We start from the raw sequence: 24,727 nt of genomic DNA on the forward strand, positions 1-24,727 counted from the left end.
TTTTATGTAGCTTACATTCTACAGGGTTGACAACATTAACATTCTTGTGATTGTCACCATTGCCAAAAATAGGTTTTGTCACACACCAGATAGGTGCAGTGAAATGTGTTTTTTATAGGGTTGCATCTTGCTCAACGGCACACTGACAGATTTTTCACGTTGCCGGTTCAGATATTCAAACCAACGACCTTTCAGTTGCTGGGCCAATGTTCTAACTGCTAGGTTACCTGCCACCCTAGCTGTATCTTTCAGAGAGTAGTTAGAGTTTGCTGATGTTCACTTAAGATGTGATAGTATATACATCAAAGATGGATAAATAATACAGTTCACTCAGGCTGTTTACCATTGAAAAGAATGGTCATGGTTCCTGTCTGCTTAAGTGGGCGTTCCCTGTTACGTGAGCATGCTTTCTCGTTCCTTCATGATCACTGGCATGCTCAATCGAGAGGGAACAGCCAGTTCTTATCTACTTATAGAGTGTGTTCGTCTACCCAGGCATTGTCAGCCACCCCTCCGCTGGGCAGGGGCAATAAGTAGACCAGAGCAGCCCCGCCATGACCAGAAAAATGTGGATATACTGCCTGTTTGTTTACAGTAGTATAATTACACTAATGAAATCATGGTGATTAGCCAATCTAATTTCAATTTATTTTCAGACAACACAGATGTCCTAAAAAGCAGCAGTTCTACGTAGCAGTGGGTCTGGGTTGATGCCAGTAAATTAGCAATGTGTGTATAACCATATCTATCTACCTTCTGCAGGAGCAAGACAGTTTCTTTACTCCATAGAGGAAGATGTAAGGTATGATGCAGGTGTAAGAGGATGCGATGTAGCTGGCCACCTCCATCACTACGGAGGACGTGTGGATGTTGCTGGATATCCTCAGTAAGAGGTGGGTCACCCAGCACACCACAAACACAGTGGCCACAGCCACCACGCTCTTGGCTGCCTTCACCTGCGTGCCTGGGCTGAGCTTAGCTGGAGGCTGGGAGGTCCTCTGGAGATCGGGTGAAGCTCTGACTCTGTTCTCACCAACCTCAACCTGGTAGAGGGGGGAACTGATTGAGCTGTGTGCAACAGAGGGTCCTGCACAAGGTAGGACAGAGCAGGAGGCACCAGGCAGGTTGGGGCGGATGTCTGAAATCCTCTGGTTTCTAGAACTCTGAGGGAAATCTGGAGAAGCAACTATTGGTAAATCTGCCTCTTTATCAGATGTCTTGATGCCTGTTTCATCATATTTCTCTGAGATGTCCATCTTCTCCCGCTGGTTAGGTAGAGCATTATCTGTCCCCTTGTGATGGTCAGAAGTCAGGCTCTTGATACGCATCTGGTTCCTTAGCAGAGTGATCACAATCTGGATGCTGGAGAACACTATACCAGCGATGGGGAGGGCGTTAGCGAGGGTCAGATACAATGTCTCATAGGTCTGCCTTGCAGTTTGGGAGGGAAATACTTCTATACAGTCCTTTTGGCTCTCATTCCCACTGTCCACCTGGACAAAGAAGAAGTGTGGAACACTGAAGACCCCAGCCACTGTCCAGCTGCCAGCCAGGAGACAGGCTACGAGACGGAGGCTGTCCAGCTGGACCGGAGCTCCTCCGCGTTTCAGAGAGCCCACCAGCTTCTGGTACCAGAACACACTAATAAACAAGGTAGAGAAGATACTGCTGGTCTCCGACAGGTCCGAGCAGAACCGGAACACACCGCAGTAGGCTTCCCCCAGGAACCAGCGGCCAGCAAAGTCAGCCATGGTATCAGGGAGGTCCACCAGGTAGTTGGTGATGAGGTTGGAGACAGCCAGGTTGATGAAGAGGAGCTCGTTGGTGCGAAGATGGGACTTAGGTCCAGGGAGAGAGCGGAGACCCAGCCAGTTGTTCCCCAGGATCCCTACTAGGCACATCAGCCCTCGGGTTAAGGCTTCGATCCAATCCTTTGCATCCATCACACCTGAGGCATCTATGTCTGAGCCTTATTTGATGGCTCAACATATATAAGGGATGTTAATATCATGCTTCAGGTCCAACCCCACAACAAGTCCTTAGAGACTCAACCTCACATTTGCTATACATTTCTTGTCTTCAGTACTTGGAGAACACATGAGGCTCATTGTATCCCAATACAGAAGAGAAAAGCCTAACTAAACTTGGATCAGTGTAAAGGAGTAACCTGACCACCATATACTGTACCAGGGTGTGAATAGCCTATGTTTAGGTTGTTAGCATTCAATTATGTACAAATGTGTAATATTCTATCTCTGACTATAGTGCAACATTATTGTCCATTTCTAATGACACAAATGCATTTCCATGGTAAAGCAAATTACATTTGTAATCAAGAGTATGATTAAAACATTAAATTAATATGAAATTAAATAATTGTTGTATTTTTTTGGTTAACATACAGCACAACGTGGTCTAGCCTGCTACAGTGTAGTTTACGTAATTCATTCTTCCCCCCCGACGAAACCCCCACAAACAGAGCCCTGACCAGTAAGCTGCGCAGCTTCGCTAAGTTTTTCGGGACCAGTCGGGACTGTGGGATTTCCAAGACGGTCACAGTTCATTGGACTTTTTCACCATGCATTCGTTTGCATTTGACCCATCGAAAACCAGGACAGAGATCAGGACATAGAAGAGTGGGAATACATCGTATCGTGGATCATTATTTTATATTGGTGTAATCGTTTCGTTAGAATAAACTGCTGATGTTTGTGGAAAGTAGGCTACAGAATGCCCACCAGCGGCGATGAGAGAATTAAAGCCAGCGCGTTTATTCCAGTGTCCACCGCTGCCGTACTCCTCGTTGGGTCCACCACTTTATTCTTCGTATTTACGTAAGTTGACCACTATGTCTCCTTCAGGAAAAGTAGTTAAAAACAGACACGAATGTAGGCCTACCCTTTCGAAACTACAGTATACTATTCCATACATGAAGTGGTCTGGAGATTTAAAGAGAATTCAATGGATAAGGCAATGAGCATGCACGTTTACTCCAAACTGTAGCTTTCTCCAGTGAAATATTGTGATAAAATAGGTTATGTTGCTCACGCATTATGCATACTAGTATAAACATTTTTCACATTCGGAATTTAGAACATTCCCCAGTGTTTTTGTAGCGTTCAATCGGACAGAAGTGTAACGATGACACAATTTTTGGGGGCAAGAATAAGCAATTCAGTAAAAAGACCACCCAAAAATATTCTGGTGTAATTTTATTTGCATATCAATATGCAATATTATTCATAAAACAGTTCAGCAATACTGTACCCAAAGCTGTCCATTAGTAGTTACCAGTGGTGGAAAAATGACCCATTTGTCATACTTGACTAAAAGTAAAGATACCTTAAATAGAAAATGGCTCAAGTAAGACTGAAAAGTCACCCAGTAAAATACTACTTGAGTAAAAATCTAAAAGTATTTGGTTTTAAATATACCTAAGTATCAAAAGAAAATGTAATTGGTAAAATATACATACGTATCAAAGTAAAAGTATATATAATTTCAAATTCTTTATATTAAGCAAGCCTGAAGGCACTATTTTCTCGTTTTTTATTTGTTTACATATAACCAGGGGCACACTCCACACTCAGACATAATTGACCAAAGAGTCATGTGTGTTTAGTGAGTCAGCCAGATCAGAGGCAGTAGGGATGACCAGGGAGGGATGTTCTCTTGATAAGTGTGTGAATTGGACCATTTTCTTGTACTGCCAACATTCAAAGTGTAACTTTTGGGTGTCAGGGAAAATGTATGGAGTAAAAAGTACATAATTTTTTTTAGGAATGTAATGAAGTAAAAGTACACTACTTGACCAAAAATATGTGGACACCTGCTCGTCGCACATCTCATTTCAACATCATGGGCATTAATATGGAGTTGGTGCCCCCTTTGCTGCTATAACTGACTCCACTCTTCTGGGAAAGCTTTACACTAGATGTGGGAACATTGCTGCAGCCACAAGCGCTTTAGTGAGGTCGGGCACTAATGTTAGGCCATTAGGCCTGGCTCGCAGTCGGCGTTCCAATTCACCCCAAAGATGTTCGATGGGGTTGAGGTCAGGGCTCTGTGCAGGCCAGTCAAGTTCTTCCATGCCAATGTCGATAAACCATTTTTGTATGGACCTTGCTTTGTGCACAAGACATTGTCATGCTGATAAAGGAAAGGGCCTTCCACAAACTGTTGCCACAAAGTTGGAACCACAGAATCGTCTAAAATACCATTGTGTCATTTAGCGTTAAGACTTCCCTTCACTGGCAGTGTTCTGGCATCCACCAAACCCAGATTCATCGTCGGACTGCCAGATGGTGAAGCGTGATTCGTCACTCCAGAGAACACGTTTCCACTGCTCCAGAGTCCAATTGCGGCGAGCTTTACACCACTCCAGCCGATGCTTGGCATTGCGCATGGTGATCTAAGGTTGTGTGCGGCTGCTTAGCCATGGAAACCCATTTCATGACGGAAACAGTTATTGTGCTGACGTTGCTTCCAGAGGCAGTTTGGAACTCGGTAGTGAGTGCTGCAACTGAGGACAGACAATTTTTTACGCGCTACACACTTCAGCACTCAGCTGTCCCGTTCTGTGAGCTTGTGTGGCCTACCATTTCGCGGCTGAGCCGTTGTTGCTCCTGGATGTTTCCACTTCACACTTCACAGCACTTACAGTTGACCGGGGCAGCTCTAGCAGGGCAGTAATTTGACGAACTGACTTGTTGGAAAGGTCACATCCTATGACAGTGCCACGTTGAAAGTCACTGAGCTCTTCAGTAAAGCTATTGTACTGACAATGTTTGTCTAAGGAGATTGCATGGCAGTGTGCTCGATTTTATATACCTGTCAGCAACAGGTGTGGCTGAAACAGAAACATGCATTTGTATATATAGCGTATAAATTGTCCAAAATATAAATTGTAAAGTACAAGAACCCTCAAAAAAAGACTTAAGTAGTACTTTAAAGTATTTTACGCCACTGGTAGATACATTTCATTGCCTAATATCATGTTGATCCTCTTAATCTGAGCTACTGTAGGCTATTTGAATTTGGTATAAAAACTATGTTAACTTCTTCCAGAGTGCAATGATGCTGAGAACTTAGAGTCAGGTATATTTCCTAGAAGTCAGACTGGGTCAGTTTAGAGCAAAACGGGTTCCCGAATGAATCCCTTGTATTCTCAAAACTACCTTTTAGTAATGTGAGGATCACTGCCAACATTATCCCCTAGATTGCTAGTAGAGCCTTGGTGAGTAGACCTAATACCATAACAGCTGTTAACTAAGTCCACTGAACCCTGACCCCTGTAGCCAGATATGTCCAAGTTTCCTCCTCTGTTGTTTTTCAAGCAAAGTTTCAATTGGGTCCTCTAGCAAAGTGGTATTAAAAAAAATTCAGCGGGGACCCATTTCTTTCACAATAATATCTGGGATTCCTACCCCACCACAAATCTAATGACACAAGCTCAAAATCAGTACATTTAGATTTTCACATCAACAAATAACCTTTAATTCATTACACTTTCATCTCTCTTATCAAAATAAAGGGAACCTCAATAAAAAAAAACATTTGTGTATTGTCCAATAAAAGAAACTACTCTTAATGTTTGGTTCCCTCCAAATAGTATTATTAACCCACAACCCTAACTTTGAATACCAGGTGCTCTAGCATATGTGAGGTTTCGGATTAGGATAACGATTTTCTGGTCGATGCCCTTTGATTCCCCCATCTGTGGAAGTAGTGTTGAAACTAAGGCTCCTGAATCTTGGAATCTGGCAAGAGGACTAGAGACCGTTGTCTTCTGGTCAAATCAAATCTTATTTGTCACATGCTTTGTAAACTTTGTAAACAACAGGTGTTGCTTATTACGGGTCCTTTTACAGCAATGCAGAGTAGAAATAGTGACACAAGGAATAAATACACAGTGAAAAAACGAATAACGAGTAAAAAATAACATGGCTATATACAGGGAGTACCAGTACTGAGGCGATCTGTGTAGGGGTACGAGGTAATTGAGGTACCTACACCCTTAGATAAAAGGATTTCAAAAGGGTTCTTCGGTTGTCCTCATAGGAGAACATTTTTTGGTTCCATGTACAACCCTTCTGGGTTCCATGGAGATCCCTCTGTGAAAATGGTTCTACCTGGAACCAAAATGGGTTATTCAAAGCAGCCAAAGAACCCTTTTAGGTTCTAGATAGCCCCTTTTTTTCTAAGAGTGAATGTACATGTAGGTATGGGTAAAGTGACTAGGCAACAGGATAGATAATAAATAGTAGCAGCAGCGGTGAGTGTGGAAGTGTTTATGTGTGTGTGAGTGATTGGCATCAGTATGCTGCTGCTGTATGTGGGTGGCACCCTTCTGGGCAAAAACTGGTTGAATCAACATTGTTTCTACTTCATAAAAAATCATTAAAATCAATGTGATGATGTTGAATCAACATGGAAAACTGATTGGATTTGCTAAAAGTCATCAACGTAGGGGAATTTCATCTTTTTTTCACCTATCTTAAATCCAATGACAGGGTGCAATGTTTGGTTGATTTAACATTGAAATCACCTTAGTTGACATCTCAATCCAATGTAAATGAAAAGCGGTGCGGGGGGCTGCCTTAATCTAAATCTATGTCATTATCGCCCGGGAGCAGTTGTTTGGTGTTAACTGCCTTGCTCAAGGGCGAACGGCAGGTTTTTTCCAACTTGCCGGATTGGGATTCGAACTAGTGACCTTTCGGTTACTGGCCGGCCCAATGCTCTTAAACGCTAGGGCTACTGCACTGTGGTTATTATTGCAGCTTTCTCTGAAGATTGAAGATCACCAACAAGAGAGAATATAATTTTCTGAAAACGTTCCCAGTGAGAGATTTCACTATAATAAAGCAGAGTGTCGACAGAAAGTATTCAGACCCATTAACTTTTTACACATGTTGTTACGTTACAGCCTTATTCTAAAATGGATATAAAAAATCCTCAACAATCTACACACAATACCCCATAATGACAAAAGTGAAATCAGGTTTTTAGAAATGTTTGCAAATGTATTAAGGATAAAAAACAAAAGTACCTTATTTAAATAAGTATTCAGACCCTTTGCTCTGAGAGTCCACCTGGGGTAAATTCAATTGATTGGACATGATTTGGAAAGGCACACACCTGCCTATATAAGGTCCCACAGTTGACAGTGCATGTCAGAGCAAAAACCAAGCCATGAGGTTGAAGGAATTGTCCTTAAAGCTCAGAGACAGGATTGTGTTGAGGCACAGAACTGGTGAAGGGTACCCAAAAATGTCTGCGGTATTGATGGTCCCCAAGAACACAGTGGCCTCCATCATTCTTAAATGGATGAAGTTCGGAACCACCAAGACTCTTCCTAGAGCTGGCCGCCCAGCCAAACTGAGCAATCGGGGGAGGAGGGCCTTGGTCAGGGTGGTGACCAAGAACCCGATGGTCACTCTGACAGAGCTTTGGAGTTCCTCTGTGGAGATGGGAGAACCTTTCAGAAGGACAACCATCTCTGCAGCACTCCACCAATCAGGCCTTTATGGTAGAGTGGCCAGACGGAAGCCACTCCTCAGTAAAAGGCACATAACAGCCCGCTTGCTGTTATGTGCCCAAAAGGCCCCTAAAGACTCTCAGACCATGAGAAACAAGGTTCTCTGGTTTAATGAAACCAAGATTGAACTCTTTGGCCTGAATGCCAAGCGTCACATCTGGAAGAGACCTGGCACCATCCCTACGGTGAAGCATGGTGGTGGAAGCATCATGCTGTGGGGATGTTTTCAGCGGCAGGGTCAGGGAGACTAGTCAGGATCGAGGCAAAGAAGAACGGAGCAAAGTACAGAGAGATCCTTGATGAAAATCTGCTCCAGAGTGCATCATACCCAAGAAGACTCAAGGCTATAATTGCTGCCAAAGGTGCTTCAACAAAGTACTGAGTAAAGAGTCTGAATACTTATGTAAATGTGATATACCCGTTTTTATTTTTTATAAATTAGCAAACATTTCTTAAAACCTGTTTCTGCTTTGTCATTATGGGGTATTGTGAGTAGATAGATGATGGAAAAAACCATTTCATCAATCTTAGAAGAAGGCTGTAACCTAACAACATTTGGAAAAAGTCAAGGAGTCTGAATTAGTTTCCGAAGGCACTGTATGTCTGAAATGGTCTATTCCATGAACAGCCATTACTCATAGATAAGGTCATGTTGAAACAGAGCAGTCCAGCCCAATCACACAAGCTCTTTGTTTCCCCTTTCACTCAGGAAGCAGAGGCCCGTTTCATCAACACTTTGCAGGAAGCACATTTATTTATTTGGACATGACCCCAGATCTTTGGGAACCACCCTTTGCTGTAAATTATATAATTATTTGGCAGCAGCAGAAGAAATGGAATCTTGAGGGACAATCTTTTGCCATTACATCATATGTAGGCCTACATTACTGTTAGACAGGCCTTTACTGTTAGACAGGCCTTTACTTAGTTCCTTTAAAAGCAGGGATGGACAGATGACAGCTCCTGCCAGTGTCTTGACCAAATACAAGCCCACCTTAGTACCACTGAGGAAAAGGGACATTGGTTGTCTCCCGTCATAAAATCAACCTTGGTTCAGCCAAGGGGTGGGGAGGTGAGGGTGAGGGTGCAATTGGGCACCTCTGGGTTTGTGGTATATGGCTAATATACCACGACTAAGGGCTGTATCCAGGCACTCCGTGTTGCGTTGTGCATAAGAACAGCCCTTAGCCGTGGTATATTGGCCATATACCACACCCCCCTCTGGCCTTATTGCTTAATTACTCCACGTGAGATGGACATTTGACTTCTGCTTTTATCCTATTCACAAAAGGCATACAAAGGCCAAATGGCCTTGGATAAAGCTACAGAATGTCATGTTGTATGTTTGATTGTTGGTGCAGTAGAATTAATGTAGTTTTTTTATAAAGCTAGTTTTTTTTATAAAGCTACATTCGTTGGACATTCAAGCATCACTAAACACTTATAGTGTTTGGTACGAAGGGTAGAACCACAAACAAGCAAAGATTCTTACAAATGGTAACGTCAAGGGTGTTTCCTAGTAACAATTTGTCAGTTAATCTCAACATTTAATGTAGCTGAGATGTTGCAAAGTTCTGTACGTAGAAGCCTTCTTGACCTTTCATTCTGAGTTAATTATGGGACCATGTGCAGAGGGGAGGAGGTCAGATGTGATACACACCCGTAGTGGGTCAGATATTTATAGAATTACACTCCTCTCTATCCCTCCCCACCCAAACAAACATGTTGTTTTTTTCCCACCTACACATCGATCCCTACACATACAACATTATTATATGTAATAGAAATATGTCGTTGATATTCAAGCCGTAGTTTTTATAGTTCAATGAAGTAGTCTCTCCAAACCATCTTATAACAGTGTTATGTGTTCATTCAGTGTAATCAATTGTGGCTAAAGCCAAGTCATACAGTACCTTCCATAGGTCTGATGATCATATCTTGTTCAACATGTCTAACATCCATGAAATGTTCAAGGATCTGTAGTTGTGAGAATCTCTAATGCTCTCCTCTGCTTGCTGCTTGACCGATGCGACAGTGGTGGTGTTGACTCGCTGACCAACAGCTGGGCTCTTCTCAGGCATGGCAGTGTGCAGATTGGACAGTCTCAGCAGCAGTTTACCCTTCTGGATGATTTAATACAGCTCTGCTGTCTGTTTCATTAGGCGCAGGGCAGGGGCTTGTCTACCCGCCTGGCCACACTGCAGCGTGAGGAACTCTCCATGTGCAGTTGCTCCAGATGGTCACAAACCAATGATGGTCCAGGCAGCAGGGCCACTCATGCAATGGCTTCCACAGGAATAATCCCTTTGATAAGAAAACAATCAGTCGCGGGCCGACCCTCCGCACTCATCCCAAATGAGACTGATTTCTACTTATTTGGAATCCAATATCATTATCTTCCATACTGTGCTCATTTAGTATTTTTAGGTGATGTATCCATTATTTGACAGATGGGTGAAGGGGTAGGGGAATCAACCAGATAAATCATTTGTTTTAAAAAGATGAACAGTGCCAGTATACTTATTCCTAATTGCCTTTTTGGCTCCTTGTTTTCCCCACTACCCATTGGTCTTGCTGGTATAGGAGGGCAGTGAAAGTGGTATGCAGGCACATGAACACCACTCCAGACTGACTGGGCTTGATCCCTACTATTTAGTGCTGCCCAGCTGGCAGCTACCCCTGAATCTGCCAACTTAATCCACATTTCCTATTTATACTGTAGGGTGGCTAGACTTGCAAGTACAGTATACTGTAGATATACTGGGACAAGTACAGTATGGACTCTGTGTAGTACAAGGGTACAGTATAATGTGTAGTACAAGGGTACAGTATAATGCACATATCCATGTAATCTAGCTCTGTTATGACAATTTAAGTACATCTCAAACATGACAATATTTAGTGAAATGTTTATTCAGAGAAGATATAGATATGAATCCCCTCCTCCAGTTTTGGGAACCTACTGTTCTGTTCCCCTCATTAATCTGGCTTACTCAGTAGTACAATTAGGTGTTAATCTGTTTCAATTAAAGGCCCAGTGCAGTCAAAAACATCTATATATATTTACACACTATGAGGTTGGAATAATACTGTTAAATTGTGAAAATTATGATAATGCCTTTTTAGTGTAAGAGCTGTTTGCAAAGACCGACTAAAATGTCAGCCTGTTTTGGTGGGATGGAGTTTTGGCCTGCCTGGTGCCATCACCAGGCGGTCAATTAGTTTATAGACCAATAAAAAAGAGAGTTCCAAACATCTCTGCCAATAATGTCTACTTTTCCGTTTTCCCCTACCCACTCAGACCACTCCTAGACAGTCCTAGCAAAATTCTTGCTTGAGAAATTTCTCTTTGCTAAAGGGCTCTTTTTTTGTTTTGTTTTTTTGACCATTTTAATTGAAAACAATCACAGTAAGGTACTTAGTTGCTACCCAGAGATAATTTGATATTGAGATAAAAAAAACTGCTGCGTTGGGCCTTTAAGTAAATCCTTATAGAGGAACATTACTCTGACAGATCTTCAGACACAGCTGTTTCTCCAGTACATAACTATACTGTACTTGCCTTTGAAGGCTGTTTGTCTTTAAAGGCAGGCATGTCTGTTGCAGCTGTATAGGTGATGGAGTATGTATGGTTTATTTTATTCTATATGCATGGAATGGGGTCTTTTGGGCTGTGTGTGCTGCTGGCAGCTGACAGCAGGTTCTGTGTGTTTGGCGTCTGATGCGAGGATGCCACCATTGTGGGCTGGCAGAGTGGTCTGTAATCCAGAGTCCATAATCCTGGGATTATTGGGATTGCAGCTGGCATTTCATTACCAGGCATTCCTTCCGGGGTAACCACCTTCCCCCACACTCTCATCCTAACTGGGGCTGTTCTGTAGGGGTTGGGGATCTTGCACTACGCTGGGCTGGAGCTAGAGCTGGGGAAGGGACTCTAAATTTTGTCAAAATGTTGTCTGTTTCACAGTCACGGTCAGTCTAAAGACATTCCATTGGAGTTCATTTCACACATACAGGGCATTCAGAAAGTATTCAGACCCCTTAACTTTTTCCACATTTTGTTACGTTACAGCCTTATTCTAAAATTGATCAAATAAAAACATGTCCCTTGTCAATCTACACATAATACCCCATAATGTCAAAGCGAAAACAGGTTTTTATAAATGTTTGCAAATATATTTGCTATGTGACACGAAATTGAGCTCAGGTGCATCCTGTTTCCATTGATCATCCATGAGACGTCTCTACAACTTGATTGAAGTCCACATGTGGTAAATTCCATTGGTTGGACATGATTTGGAAAGGCACACACCTGTCTATATAAGGTCCCACAGTTGACAGTGCATGTCAGAGCAAAAATCCAGCCATGAGGTCGAAGAACACTGTGGCCGCCATCGTTCTTAAATGGAAAAAGTTTAGAACCACCAAGACTCTTCCTAGAGCTGGCTGACTGGCCAAACTGAGCAATCGGAGGAGAAGGGCCAAGAACCCGATGATCACTCTGACAGAGCTCCAGAGTTCCTCTTTGGAGATGGGAGAACCTTCCAGAAGGACAACCATTTCTGCAGCACTCCATCAATCAGGCCTTTATGGTAGAGTGGCCAGACGGAAGCCACTCCTCAGAAAAAGGCACATGACAGCCCATTTGGAGTTTGCCAAAAGGCACCTAAAGGACTCTCAGACCATGAGAAACAAGATTCTCTGCTCTAATGAAACCAATATTGAACTTTGTAATGTGAATGTCAAGCATCACATGGAGGAAACCAGGCATTACTCATCACCTGGCCAATACCATCCCTATAGTGAAGCAAGGTGGTGGCAGCGTGGGGATGTTTTTCAGCGGTAGAGACTGGAAGACTAGTCAGGTTTGAGGGAAAGATGAATGGAACAAAGTACAGAGTCATACCCAATAAGACTCGAGGCTGTAATCGCTGCCAAAGGTGCTTCAACAAAGTACTGAGTAAAGGGTCTGAATACTTATGTAAATGTGATGTTTATTTGATACATTTGCAAAAGTGTCTAAAAACCTGTTTTTGCTTTGTCATTATGGGGTATTGTGTGTAGATTGATGAGGGTGAAAAAAACTATTTAATCAATTTTAGAATAAGGCTTTAACGTAACAACATCTGGAAAAAGGGAAGGGGTCTGAATACCTTCCAAATGCACTGTACATGTTCTGCCCTCGTCACATCCTGACCCTTGACATTTGCAGCTTTGGGTCATGTGGGGTGGAGGTGCCGTCCAGTTTCTGTTTTCACACTGATCACGGTCCTGTTACGGTCACTGTTACGTTCATGGTCATTAATACACAGTCTGCACTTCAATGGCACACCACACTACTGCTGTTGTTATTGTCCCTAAAAATAAAATACCCACAGGAAGGAGATGCTAATACCAGTTGTGATAATGTAAGAGGCCCAAAGTTTTTCAAGTGAAGATAAAATCTTCACAGCAGCATGGCTTTGAACTCAATTCCACTGTACAATACATTTGTTCTTAAAATGCAGATAATGCATAGGTTACTCATGCTGAAATGTAATCATTATACTGTAATTCACTGTGCCTTTTATCTGTGTCTCCTTCAGGAACCCTGATTAATGTACAGAGCCTCTATTTCATCTCACACTGCAGATATATAATCATGGAATCCTCACAGCAAATCTAATTCTCTAGTTTTAAACATATTTGCTTTATGGCAGTGCAAACGCCATGAAGTTCGAGATCAGACTGAATTTGGCATTGCCGATTTCGGAAACTAGTGTAAGTTTTGGACAGTAAAACAATATAAATGTATTCAATTACATTTTCTTGCTGAGGCAACCAAATATTTATGATAATGACTGTTGATTTATTCTTACACTGAGCCAGAGAGCTATAGATTTATGCCCCTTTGAACACATTCAACCTAGGTATATTACTGTGTGTGTGCTGTGTGTATACTGTGAGTGTAATGTGTGTATACTGTGAGTGTAATGTGTGTATACTGTGTGTATACTGTGAGTGTAATGTGTGTGTACTGTGAGTGTAATGTGTGTGTACTGTGAGTGTAATGTGTGTACTTTGAGTGTAATGTGTGTATACTGTGAGTGTAATGTGTGTATACTGTGAGTGTAATGTGTGTGTACTGTGAGTGTAATGTGTGTATACTGTGAGTGTAATGTGTGTGTACTGTGAGTGTAATGTGTGTGTACTGTGAGTGTAATGTGTGTATACTGTGAGTGTAATGTGTGTATACTGTGTGTGTGCTGTGTGTATACTGTGAGTGTAATGTGTGTGTAATGTGTGTGTACTGTGAGTGTAATGTGTGTGTACTGTGAGTGTAATGTGTGTGTACTGTGAGTGTAATGTGTGTGTATTGTGAGTCCACTGATCTGCATCTTGTCTCTGTCCCAGGTGCCCGTGGCTGGCAGTGACCGTGTCAACCTACGTACCACCATGCAGTGCCATCCTGTTCTTCCTTGTCTTGGCCAACTTCACCATGGCAACCTTTATGGATGCAGGCATTCTCCCCATGGGTGAATAACTACTATACTATGCACAAGTCTATTCAGTACTGTAAATTACAGTTGGTGGGCATGTAGTTGTTCAATTGTATTGAATTATTGTCTACTAGTTATAACATACTAGCTAGTGCATTGGATTTATTCTTGAATAGAATGATAAACTACACACAGATGTACACTACCATTCAAACGTTTGGGGTCACATAGAAAAGTCCTTGTTGTTGAAAGAAAAGCACATTTTCTGTCCGTTAAAATAACATCATATTGATCAGAAATACAATGTAGACATTGTTAATGTTGTAAATGACTATTGTAGCTGAAAACGGCTGATTCTTTATGGAATATCTATATAGGCGTACAGAGGCCCATTATCAGCAACCATCACTCCTGTGTTCCAATGGCACGTTTAGCACGTGTTAGCTAATCCAAGTTGATCATTTTAAAAGGCTAATTGATTGTTAGAAAACCCTTTTGCAATTATGTTAGCACAGCTGAAAACTGTTGTTCTGATTAAAGAAGCAATAAAACTGTCCTTCTTTAGACAAGTTGAGTATCTGGAGCATCAGCATTTGTGGGTTCGATTACAGGCTCAAAATGGCCAGAAACAAAGCCCTGGACTGGAGACCCTCTCTGCAGGCCCAGGACTGGGGACCCTCGCTGCAGGCTCCGGACTGACCCGGCTGGGGAGACCAACTGGAGGCTTGGTCCGTGGAGCAGGCACAGGATGAACCAGGCTGTGGGGGAGCACTGGATTCAGCTTTGGCACCACTCCTCCAGGCTGAATGCCCACTTTAGCCCGGCACCTCCAGAGTGCAGGATCAGGTCGAACCGGGCTGTGGGGGAGCATTGGAGATCTGGTGCTTATAACTTGCACCGCTCTTCGTGGCTAAATGCCCACTTTTTAAATGTTTTTTTAAATTATTTTTTTTACCTTTATTTTACTAGGCAAGTCAGTTAAGAACAAATTCTTATTTTCAATGACGGCCTAGGAACAGTGGGTTAACTGCCTGTTCAGGGGCAGAACGACAGATTTGTTCCTTGTCAGCTCGGGGGTTTGAACTTGCAACCTTCCGGTTACTAGTCCAACGCTCTAACCACTAGGCTACCCTGCCGCCCACTTTAGCCTGGCACGTGCGGAGCGCAGGCACAGGACTCACTGAGCTGTCACAGCGCACCGGAGACACAGTGCGCAGAGCCGGTGCAGAATACCCTGGGCCGAACCGGCGCACCGGAGACCAAGAGCGCTGAGCTGGCACAATCTGCCCTGGCTGGATGCCCACTCTAGCGTGGCACTTGCGGAGAGCTGGCTCCGAGCGCACCTGGCTGTGCACACGCACTGGAGACACCGTGCGCTTTACCGCATAACACGGTGCCTGACCAGTACCACGCTACTTGCCGTGAGTTAGCTCCGCCAACCTCCCCTTGTGGCCCTCCCCCAATTTTTGGAGGAGTGGCTTCTCTGACTTCCATCGATGGCTTTCCTCCTCATATCGTCGCCGCTCCTCCTTCGCTACCTCTATCTCTTTCTTTGGACGGCGATATTCTCCAGCCTGCGTCCAGGGTCCTTTACCGTCCAGGATCTCTTCCCACATCCACTCGTCCTGTCCAAGCTGCTTGGTCCTTCTTTGGTGGGATGTTCTGTTACGATCGTCTCTGATTGGGAATCATACTTAGGCAGCCTATTTTGCCACCTTAGTTTTGTGGGATGTTCTGTGTGGGGTGCTCTGTGTAGCCTACTGAATGTTACGTTAATTTTCCTTTTGTTGTTTTTAGGTGTTCATTTTTAATAAAGATAAAATGTACGCCGACCACGCTGCACCTTGGTCCGATAATTTCTTCTTTTTTTTGACCCTTTTTTCTCCCCAATTTCGTGATATCCAATTGTTTTTGGTAGCTACTATCTTGTCTCATCGCTACAACTCCCCGACGGGCTCGGGAGAGACAAAGGTTGAAAGTCAAGCGTCCTCCGATACACAACCCAACCAAGCCGCACTGCTTCTTAACACAGCGCCATCCAACCCGGAAGCCAGCCGCACCAATGTGTCGGAGGAAACACTGTGCACCTGGCAACCTTGGTTAGCGCACACTGTGCCCGGCCCGCCACAGGTGTCACTGGTGCTCGATGAGACAAGGATTTCCCTACCGGCAAACCCTCCCTAACCCGGACGACACTAGGCCAATTGTGCGTCGCCCCACGGACCTCTCGGTCACGGCCGGTTACGGCAGAGCCTGGGCTAAGGTGGCAAAACAGGCTGCCTAAGTATGATTCCCAATCAGAGACAACGATAGACAGCTGTCTATCGTTGAGAACCATACCCAGCCAAAATAAAGAACATAGAGTTTCCCACCCGAGTCACACCCTGACCAACCAAACATAGAGAATAAAAAGATCTCTGCGGTCAGGGCGTGACAAACGTCAACAGTGAAGAGGCGACTCTGGGATTCTGGCCTTGTAGGCAGAGTTACAAATGAAAAAGCCATATCTCAGACTTGCCAATAAAAATAAAAGATTAAGATGGGAAAAAGAACACAGACACTGGACAGAGGAACTCTGCCTAGAAGGCCAGCATCCCGGAGTCGCCTCTTCACTGTTGACTTTGAGACTGGTGTTTTGCGGCTACTATTGAATGAATCATGCCAGTTGAGGCCTTGTGAGGCATCTGTTTCTCAAACTAGACACTCTAATGTATTTGACCTCTTGCTCAGTTGTGCACCGGGGCCTCCCACTCTTCTTTCTATTCTCGTTAGAGCCAGTTTGCGCTGTTCTGTGAAGGGAGTAGTACACAGCGTTGTACGAGATCTTCCGTTCCTTGGCAATTTCTTAATTTCTTAATTTCTCAGAACAAGAATAGACTGACGAGTTTCAGAAGAAAGGGCTTTGTTTCTGGCCATTTTGAGTCTGTCATCGAACCGACAAATGCTGATGCTCCAGATACTCAACTTGTCTAAAGAGGGCCAGTTTTATTGCTTCTTTAATCAGAACAACACATTTCAGCTGTGCTAACATAATTGCAAAAGGGTTTTCTAATGATCAATGAGCCTTTTAAAATGATAAACTTGGATTAGCTAACACAACGTGACATTGGAACACAGGAGTTGCTTATAATGGGCCTCTGTACGCCTATGTAGATATTCCATAAAAGAATAATCAGTTTCCTGCTACAATAGTCATTTACAACATTAACAATGACTATATTGTATTTCTGATCAATTTGACGTTATTTTAATGGACATAAAATGTGCTTTTCCTTCAAAAACAAGGACATTTCTAATGACCCCAAACTTTAGAACGGTAGTGTATGTCTAGTGTTACCCCACTCCCAGTTTTGTGCCATTGATCTGTAGTTCATGTTGAGCTGTGTGTTTGTGTTTCAGCTAATGAGGACGAGGACAAGGACGATGACCTCCGCGCTCCGCTCTACAAGAATGTGGATGTGAAGGGTGTCCAGGTCAGGCTGAAGTGGTGTGCCTCCTGCCACTTTTACAGACCTCCACGATGCTCCCACTGCAGTGTCTGTGACCACTGTGTAGAGGTGAGAGGGAGGGGAGAGGGAGGGAGGTGAGAGAGGGAGAGGGAAGGAGGAGAAAGGGAGGACGGGTTAGAAAGTGATAAAGGGAGAGAGGGAGGAAAGGGAAACAGAACAAGCAAGGGGTAGTGGAGAGGGGGAGGACGGGGTGGTGGGGAGAGAGGAAGGGGTGGTGGGGAGGAGAGGGGGAGAAAGGGGTGGTGGGGAGGAAGGGTTGGTGGAGAAGGGTAGGAAGGGGTGGAGGAGAGGGTGATGAGGGAGAGGGGAGGGAGGGGAGGGAGGGTGTGCTGTAGTTGTTGAAGGGGAAGGGAGGGTCTGAGTAGGGTCAATAGTCAAATCAAATTGATTTGTCACATACACATGGTTAGCAGATGTTAATGCGAGTGTAGCGAAATGCTTGTGCTTCTAGTTCCGACAATGCAGTAAGAACCAACAAGTAATCTAGCTAACAATTCCAAAACTACTACCTTATAGACACAAGTGTAAGGGGATAAATAATATGTACATAAAGATATATGAATGAGTGATGGTACAGAGCGGCATAGGCAAGATACAGTAGATGGTATTGAGTACAGTATATACATATGAGATGAGTATGTAAACAAAGTGGCATAGTCAAAGTGGCTAGTGATACATGTATTGCATAAAGATGCAGTAGATGATATAGAGTACAGTATATACGTATACATATGAGATGAATAATGTAGGGTATGTAAACATTATATTAGGTAGCATTGTTTAAAGTGGCTAGTGATATATTTTATATATATATTTCCCATCAATTCCCATTATTAAAGTGGCTGGAGTTGAGTCGGTGTGTTGGCAGCAGCCACTCAATGTTAGTGGTGGCTGTTTAACAGTCTGATGGCCTTGAGATAGAAGCTGTTTTTCAGTCTCTCGGTCCCTGCTTTGATGCACCTGTACTGACCTCGTCTTCTGGATGATAGCGGGGTGAACAGGCAGTGGCTCGGGTGGTTGCTGTCCTTGATGATCTTTATGGCCTTCCTGTGACATCGGGTGGTGTAGGTGTCCTGGAGGGCAGGTAGTTTGCCCCCGGTGATGCGTTGTGCAGACCTCACTACCCTCTGGAAAGCTTTACGGTTGTGGGCGGAGCAGTTGCCGTACCAGGCGGTGATACAGCCCGACAGGATGCTCTCGATTGTGCATCTGTAGAAGTTTGTGAGTGCTTTTGGTGACAAGCCGTATTTCTTCAGCCCCCCTCGGTTGAAGAGGCGCTGCTGCGCCTTCTTCACGATGCTGTCTGTGTGGGTGGACCAATTCAGTTTGTCTGTGATGTGTGTGTGGCTGTAGGGTAATGGTGGACGGGGGAGAGAGAATGATGGAGGGATAGAGGGGGAGGGGTGAGAGAGGGATCACATTAATCAGGTTAATCCCTTTCCCCCAATCCTTTATTGTCCCTGGAGCGGAGAGAGAGATTTTAAAAGGGTTGGGACAATCTGTGTGGGTACACTGAGGTATATTAAGACAGCTAAGTGCATATCGACATTTGTATGATTATTTGACTTCTGATGATAATTTTTTCCATTGTCCAATCATTATCAATACCATGTGTAAGTGGCTAGCTATACCACTCCAAAATACTGTTTGTAGCATGGATACACAATGTTGGACAGAGTCATGTAAAGTAGGCTGCTACAATATGTTGTCATAATTCTCAGAGTGATTGAATGTTTTATCTAATGTTGTATTCCATTGTGTCATAATCGCATGCAGGACTTTGACCACCACTGTCCCTGGGTGAACAACTGTATCGGGAGGCGGAACTACCGCTACTTCTTCCTGTTTCTGCTGTCACTCACGATGCACATGGTGGGCGTGTTCTCCGGTGGCCTGCTCTACATTCTACACCATCAGGAAGACCTGTTGAAGCTGCACTGTACTGTCACGTATCCTTACTTACACACACTCTGTGTACTCTGTGTGCTCTGTGTGTGTGTGTGTGTGTGTGTGTGTGTGTGTGTGTGTGTGTGTGTGTGTGTGTGTGTGTGTGTGGGGGTGTGTGTGTGTGTGTGTGTGTGTGTGGGGGTGTGTGTGTTCATACAGTATGTGCAGTATGATCATGATCATTCATTTGCAAAGCTTCCTAAAGAGAGCTGTTGAGTCTCCTTTACTGCTTCGTCCAGCTTGGTGGTGATGAGTGTATCAGGCCTGTTCTTCATTCCTGTCCTTGGCCTCACAGGGTTCCACCTCTATCTGGTATCTAGGGGCAGAACCACCAATGAACAGGTCAGACAAACCCTGGGCTGTACTTCATTCCATGTTACTCATGCTTTTAAATGACTAGATAAAAGGTTTCTATACTATATAATGTGGTGACTCTAGGTTGAGTCCTCACTTTAATTAGGAAATTGTTGGTTACTTTTTCACAGGTTACTGGGAAGTTTCAAGGAGGGGTCAACCCTTTCACTCTAGGTTGCTGTGGCAACTTGGAGTATCTCATATGTAGTCCCATCTCTCCAAAGTAAGAAACATTTCATGTTTTATGTAAACATCATGTACAGTATAATATATTGTAAACGGACCCTAAATTGGAGCTCATTAGCTCATCTATTTGCTTGGACCATACCAGGTATACAGCGAGGCCCATTAAGAAATCAGCAGTTCGCATCATGCCTCCTTTCCTGAAACCAGAGACTGACAGACAGATCCCAATTATTAGGGTCAGGGATAACGGTGTCCAGCGTCATGATCTCCAAAGTAAAGTAAGTCTGTCCACCCCAAATACCCTCAGTAGGGAAGATCCTCTATTCACACACACAGCATCGTTATTAGACTTCATCAGCAGATCAGATATAATGAACTGTATTTCCTTCTCTTCCGCTCTCAGCGCCCGTCTGCAGACGGTATGGACGAGCCAGATATTAAACGCCTGAACACCCCACCCCCGCTGCACCCCAAACCAGACCCCAACCTGCTGAAGAGCCACCTAGCAGCCCTAGAGGGTAGGGTCACGTTATTAATCTGACAAACAAGCATACAGTACCTGTATGTATGCACCTCGTATTATAGATGACTTGAGGAAATTATCATGAAGAAACTTGAAACAGTCCAGAAACCCCTCAAACGGTCATCCACTGCTCTCAACACTGCATCATGGTGGTGACATTATTTCATGTACCATGAAAGGCTTGTGTTAGATTCCACATACATTACTGTCTCTCTCTGGACTAGCTCAGTCCCATTAGATATGATTGTCATTTATTTCACATTTATTTTGGTGAATATTAATCCTCCTTCCTCTGTGTTTCAGTTCCAGAGAGTAGTCTTCATCCCAAACCATTGAGCCCTCCCCCTGGGCAGATCCTGCAGCAGCTCAGGCCAGCACCGCAGTCCCCCACCAAGCCAACACCCCCCTTATCTGTCCAACAGGTCAGTCATATCATTTGCAATAATGACATCAGATACACTGTGCAGCCGTTTTCACAGATCGTGGTTGTGGTTTGAGAGCTCTCTGACGGTCTGTTATATGTTGTGGTTGTGGTTACGTCTAGGTGGCACCAGAGCAACAGGGGGGCAGCAGTAGAGGTCATTACTTGTCATCAGAACCCATCCTGGCCAGAGTGGACCAGCAGCTAGCCTTCCAGTCGGGTCCCATGTCCTCTCCACACCAGCTCAACTCTCTCACCCTTAACTCCCGCTTCCTCACCCATAAACACGCCTATAGACATGGAAACAAGTTGCCGGCCTTGCACTCAGAGGGTCTGATCTCCCACCAGGTGTCTCCGGGCGGGTTCCCCCCTCACAACCCCCTGTCCAGCCGCAGCAGCTTCTCCTACAGCAACCTGGTGAACCCAGGTGACCCTAACTACCTGACCCAGCGAGGGGGACCACCACTTCACTACCACCCCCAATTCTTGACCCTGGGCCTCGATGGCAGTGTGCTGCAGGGGTCCCCTTCACACGCCTACAGCCCCGTGTTCATGGGGGTCAGCAGACAATCTCCCCAGACAAGGGACACTTTACCCAGGGACCCCTCTCTACGGAACCTCAACCCTCAGGCCCTGATACACAGGGACCTCTCCCCACAGACCTTGATCCATCGGGAGGCCTCTCCGGTCCGCTACGATAACCTCTCCAAGTCCATCATGGCCTCCATTAAGGAGCGGCAGGAGATGGAGGCGAAGGACAGGATGCTGCTGATGCAGGCCAGGTCCCAGGCCCTATATGGCTGCCCAGACATGGGGGTCTACGACATCCCCAGCAGACGCAGCCTCCCTGCAGACAGCATGCGCCCCCCGGGTTCCCGCGCCCCCACCCCGCCCTCATACGGCTCCAGGGAGTTCATGATGAGCACGGGTATTTTGGGGTACGCAGGTACGAGGTCGCCCCTCTCCAGCGCCTCATCATCCTCTCTGACCCGAGCCCCCAGGACTTCCAGCTCCCCCCTGCAGAGCAACAGTAGCCTACAGTGTAAGGGTCGTTCACCCTCCCCATCTTACCTCCCCCCAGACAGGCAGGCTAAGCCCTCACCCTCCTCCTCCACACTTCCCCACACCCCCTCCTCTTCCTCTGCCCCATGCGTCCCCCCAAAACGCCCCTCACTCATATACGCCATGGAGGGTAAGGACTCAGCACCCCTGGCTCTATCCAAGTAGGAAACACTAAGTCTCCTTGAGGGTGTATGCAGCCAGTCAGCCACACCACTCTGCAGTGTTAGCCTGTATATCCACAACTTCCCAGCACGGTGTAAGTGTGTCTGTGTGGGAGTCGAGAGGACATCAATATGCAGTTATGGGAATAATTTTGTACAGATATTTATACTTGGTCCTCTTGCTAGACAAGGGTGTGTTTTGAATAAAGACGGAGTGTTAACCAACACCATATGCAGATATCTGATTCTCAGGACAGTGGCCAATTGGCAGACAGTTGTGCCTCCTTATGTAGTCAAAGGAACCAATAAGCTCAACTAGAACAGAGTTCAGAATACTTATCTTTGATTGTTGATATACAGTACCAGTCAAAAGTTTGGACACACCTACTCATTCAAGTGTTTTTCTTTATTTTGATTATTTTCTACATTGTAGAATAATAGTGAAGACATCGAAACTATGAAATAACACATATGCAATCATGTAGTAACCAAAAAAATGCATTCTATGTTTTGTTCTAGGTTTTGTACTTCTATGTGTTTGGCCTGGTATGGTTCCCAATCAGAGGCAGCTGTCAATCGTTGTCTCTGATTGAGAACCATACTTAGGTAGCCTGTTCCCACCTGTGTTGGTGGGTAGTTGTTTCCTGTTTTGTGTTGTTTCACCTGACAGGACTGTTTCGTTTCTTACATTCTCGTTGTTATTTTTGTTTCGTGTTCTGTTATATTAAAATATTAACATGAACACTTACCACGCTGCTTGTTGGTCCGATCTTGACTACGCTTCCTCAGACGAAGAGGAGATTCGTTACAAGTCACCTCTAATGCATTTCAATTAACAGTTGTGCCTTGTTAAAAGTTCATTTGTGGAATTTCTTTCCTTCATAATGTGTTTGAGCCAATCAGTTGTGTTGTGACAAGGTAGGGGTGGTATATAGAAGATAGCCCTATTTGGTAAAATACCAAGTCCATGTTATGGCAAGAACAGCTCAAATAATGACAGTCCATCATTACTTTAAGAGATGAAGGTCAGTCAATCCAGAACATTTCAAGAACTTTGAAAGTTTCTTTAAGTGCAGTTGCAAAAACCATCAAACGCTATGATGAAACTGGCTCTCATGAGGACCGCCACAGGAAAGGAAGACCCAGAGTTACCTCTGCTGCAGAGGATTAATTCATTAGAGTTAACTGCACCTCAGATTGCAGCCCAAATGAATGCTTCACAGAGTTCAAGTAACAGACAGATCTCAACATCAACTGTTCAGAGGAGACTGTGTGAATCAGGCCTTCATGGTTGAATTGCTGCAAACAAACCACTACTAAAGGACACCAATAATAAGAAGAGACTTGCTTGGGCCAAGAAACCCGAGCAATGGACATTAGACCGGTGGAAATCCGTCTAATTTGGTCTGATGAGTCGAAATGTGAGATTTTTGGATCCAACCGTCGTGTCTTTGTGAGATGCAGAGTAGGTGAACGGATGATCTCCGCATGTGAGGTTCCCACCGTGAAGCATGGAGGAGAAGTTGTGATGGTGTGGGGGTGCTTTTCTGGTGAATGTTTGTGTTTTATTTAGAATTCAAGGCACATTTAACCAGCATGACTACCACAGCATTCTGCAGTGATACGCCATCCCATCTGGTTTGAGCTTAGTGGGACTATCATTTGTTTTCAACAGGGCAATGAGTCAGGGCTATTTGACCAATAAGGAGAGTGATGGAATGCTGCATCAAGTGACCTGGCCTCCACAATCACCCGACCTCAACCCAGTTGAAATGGTGTGGGATGAGTTGGACCACAGAGTGAAGGCAAGGCAGCCAACAAGTGCTCAGCATATGTGGGAACTCCTTCAAGACTGCTAGAAAAGCATTCCTCATGATGCTGGTTGAGAGAATGCCAAGAGTGTGCAATGATGCCATCAAGGCAAAGGGTGGCTACTTTGAATAATCTCAAATATAAAACATATTCTGATTTGTTTAACACTTTTTTGGTTACTACATGATTCCATATGTGTTATTTCATAATGTTGATGTCTTCACTATTATGTCAAAAATAGTCAAAGTAAAGAAAAACCCTTGAATGTGTAGGTGTGTCCAAACTTTTGACTAGTAGTGTATGTGTTTGGTATATGTGTTTTGAAATATGTGTTTTGATATATGTGTTTTGATATATGTGTTTTGACATATGTGTTTGATAATGCTTTTGAGAAATAATGTCATAATGTCATGTGATGATGATGAGACATTCTATTATTTTGCGTCTGTTGAAGTCATGCTTTATTAATATTTTGTAGTTGTTTTGACAAATAAAAAAGTGACTGTTTTGTTCCTTTTTTTGTATTAGTTGTTGTTTTTGCCACAAGCTTCATGTCCACATCCCAGTTCAACCCTAACCCAGGCTTCATGTACACATCCCAGTTCAACCCTAACCCTAGCTTCATGTCCACATCCCTGTTCAACCCTAACCCTAACCCTAGCTTCATATCCACATCCTAGTTCAAACCTAACCCTAACCCTAGCTTCATGTCCACATTCCAGTTCAATCAGAA

The 24,727-nt window shown here is 44.2% G+C and overlaps 2 protein-coding genes across 3 annotated transcripts; one reads left to right on the forward strand and one right to left on the reverse strand.

The window, feature by feature from the left end:
• Positions 1-749: 749 nt before the first annotated feature.
• On the reverse strand, positions 750-1,943 carry LOC139421915 (rhodopsin-like). Its single transcript, XM_071173051.1, has one exon. The coding sequence runs from the start codon at positions 1,941-1,943 to the stop codon at positions 750-752; it is 1,194 nt and encodes a 397-aa protein (XP_071029152.1).
• Positions 1,944-2,477: 534 nt separating this feature from the next.
• LOC139422866 (palmitoyltransferase ZDHHC8B-like) lies at positions 2,478-24,510 on the forward strand. Of its 2 annotated transcripts, XR_011635771.1 has the most exons (11): positions 2,478-2,834; positions 13,934-14,055; positions 17,419-17,576; positions 19,305-19,477; positions 19,715-19,817; positions 19,961-20,052; positions 20,161-20,293; positions 20,419-20,533; positions 20,842-20,960; positions 21,083-22,701; positions 24,070-24,510. XR_011635771.1 is itself a non-coding variant. In XM_071174291.1 (10 exons), the coding sequence occupies exons 1-10, from the start codon at positions 2,731-2,733 to the stop codon at positions 22,184-22,186; spliced, it is 2,223 nt and encodes a 740-aa protein (XP_071030392.1). In that variant the 5' UTR covers positions 2,478-2,730; the 3' UTR covers positions 22,187-24,510. The 2 variants fall into 2 exon arrangements, 1 of the variants encoding a protein (XP_071030392.1); XM_071174291.1 differs by having other exon boundaries at positions 21,083-24,510.
• The last annotated feature ends 217 nt before the right edge of the window (positions 24,511-24,727 follow it).

This window comes from Oncorhynchus clarkii, chromosome 12, assembly GCF_045791955.1.
Source record: "Oncorhynchus clarkii lewisi isolate Uvic-CL-2024 chromosome 12, UVic_Ocla_1.0, whole genome shotgun sequence".
NCBI lineage: Eukaryota > Metazoa > Chordata > Actinopteri > Salmoniformes > Salmonidae > Oncorhynchus > Oncorhynchus clarkii.

Coding starts and splice junctions, on each gene's coding strand:
- LOC139421915 (XM_071173051.1), bottom strand. CDS start 1,943: ATGGATGCAAAGGATTGGATCGAAGCCTTAACCCGAGGGCTGATGTGC.
- LOC139422866 (XM_071174291.1), top strand. CDS start 2,731: ATGCCCACCAGCGGCGATGAGAGAATTAAAGCCAGCGCGTTTATTCCA. Junction 20,534..20,841: donor CCACCTAGCAGCCCTAGAGG/GTAGGGTCACGT, acceptor TCTGTGTTTCAG/TTCCAGAGAGTAGTCTTCAT. Junction 20,961..21,082: donor CCCCCTTATCTGTCCAACAG/GTCAGTCATATC, acceptor GGTTACGTCTAG/GTGGCACCAGAGCAACAGGG.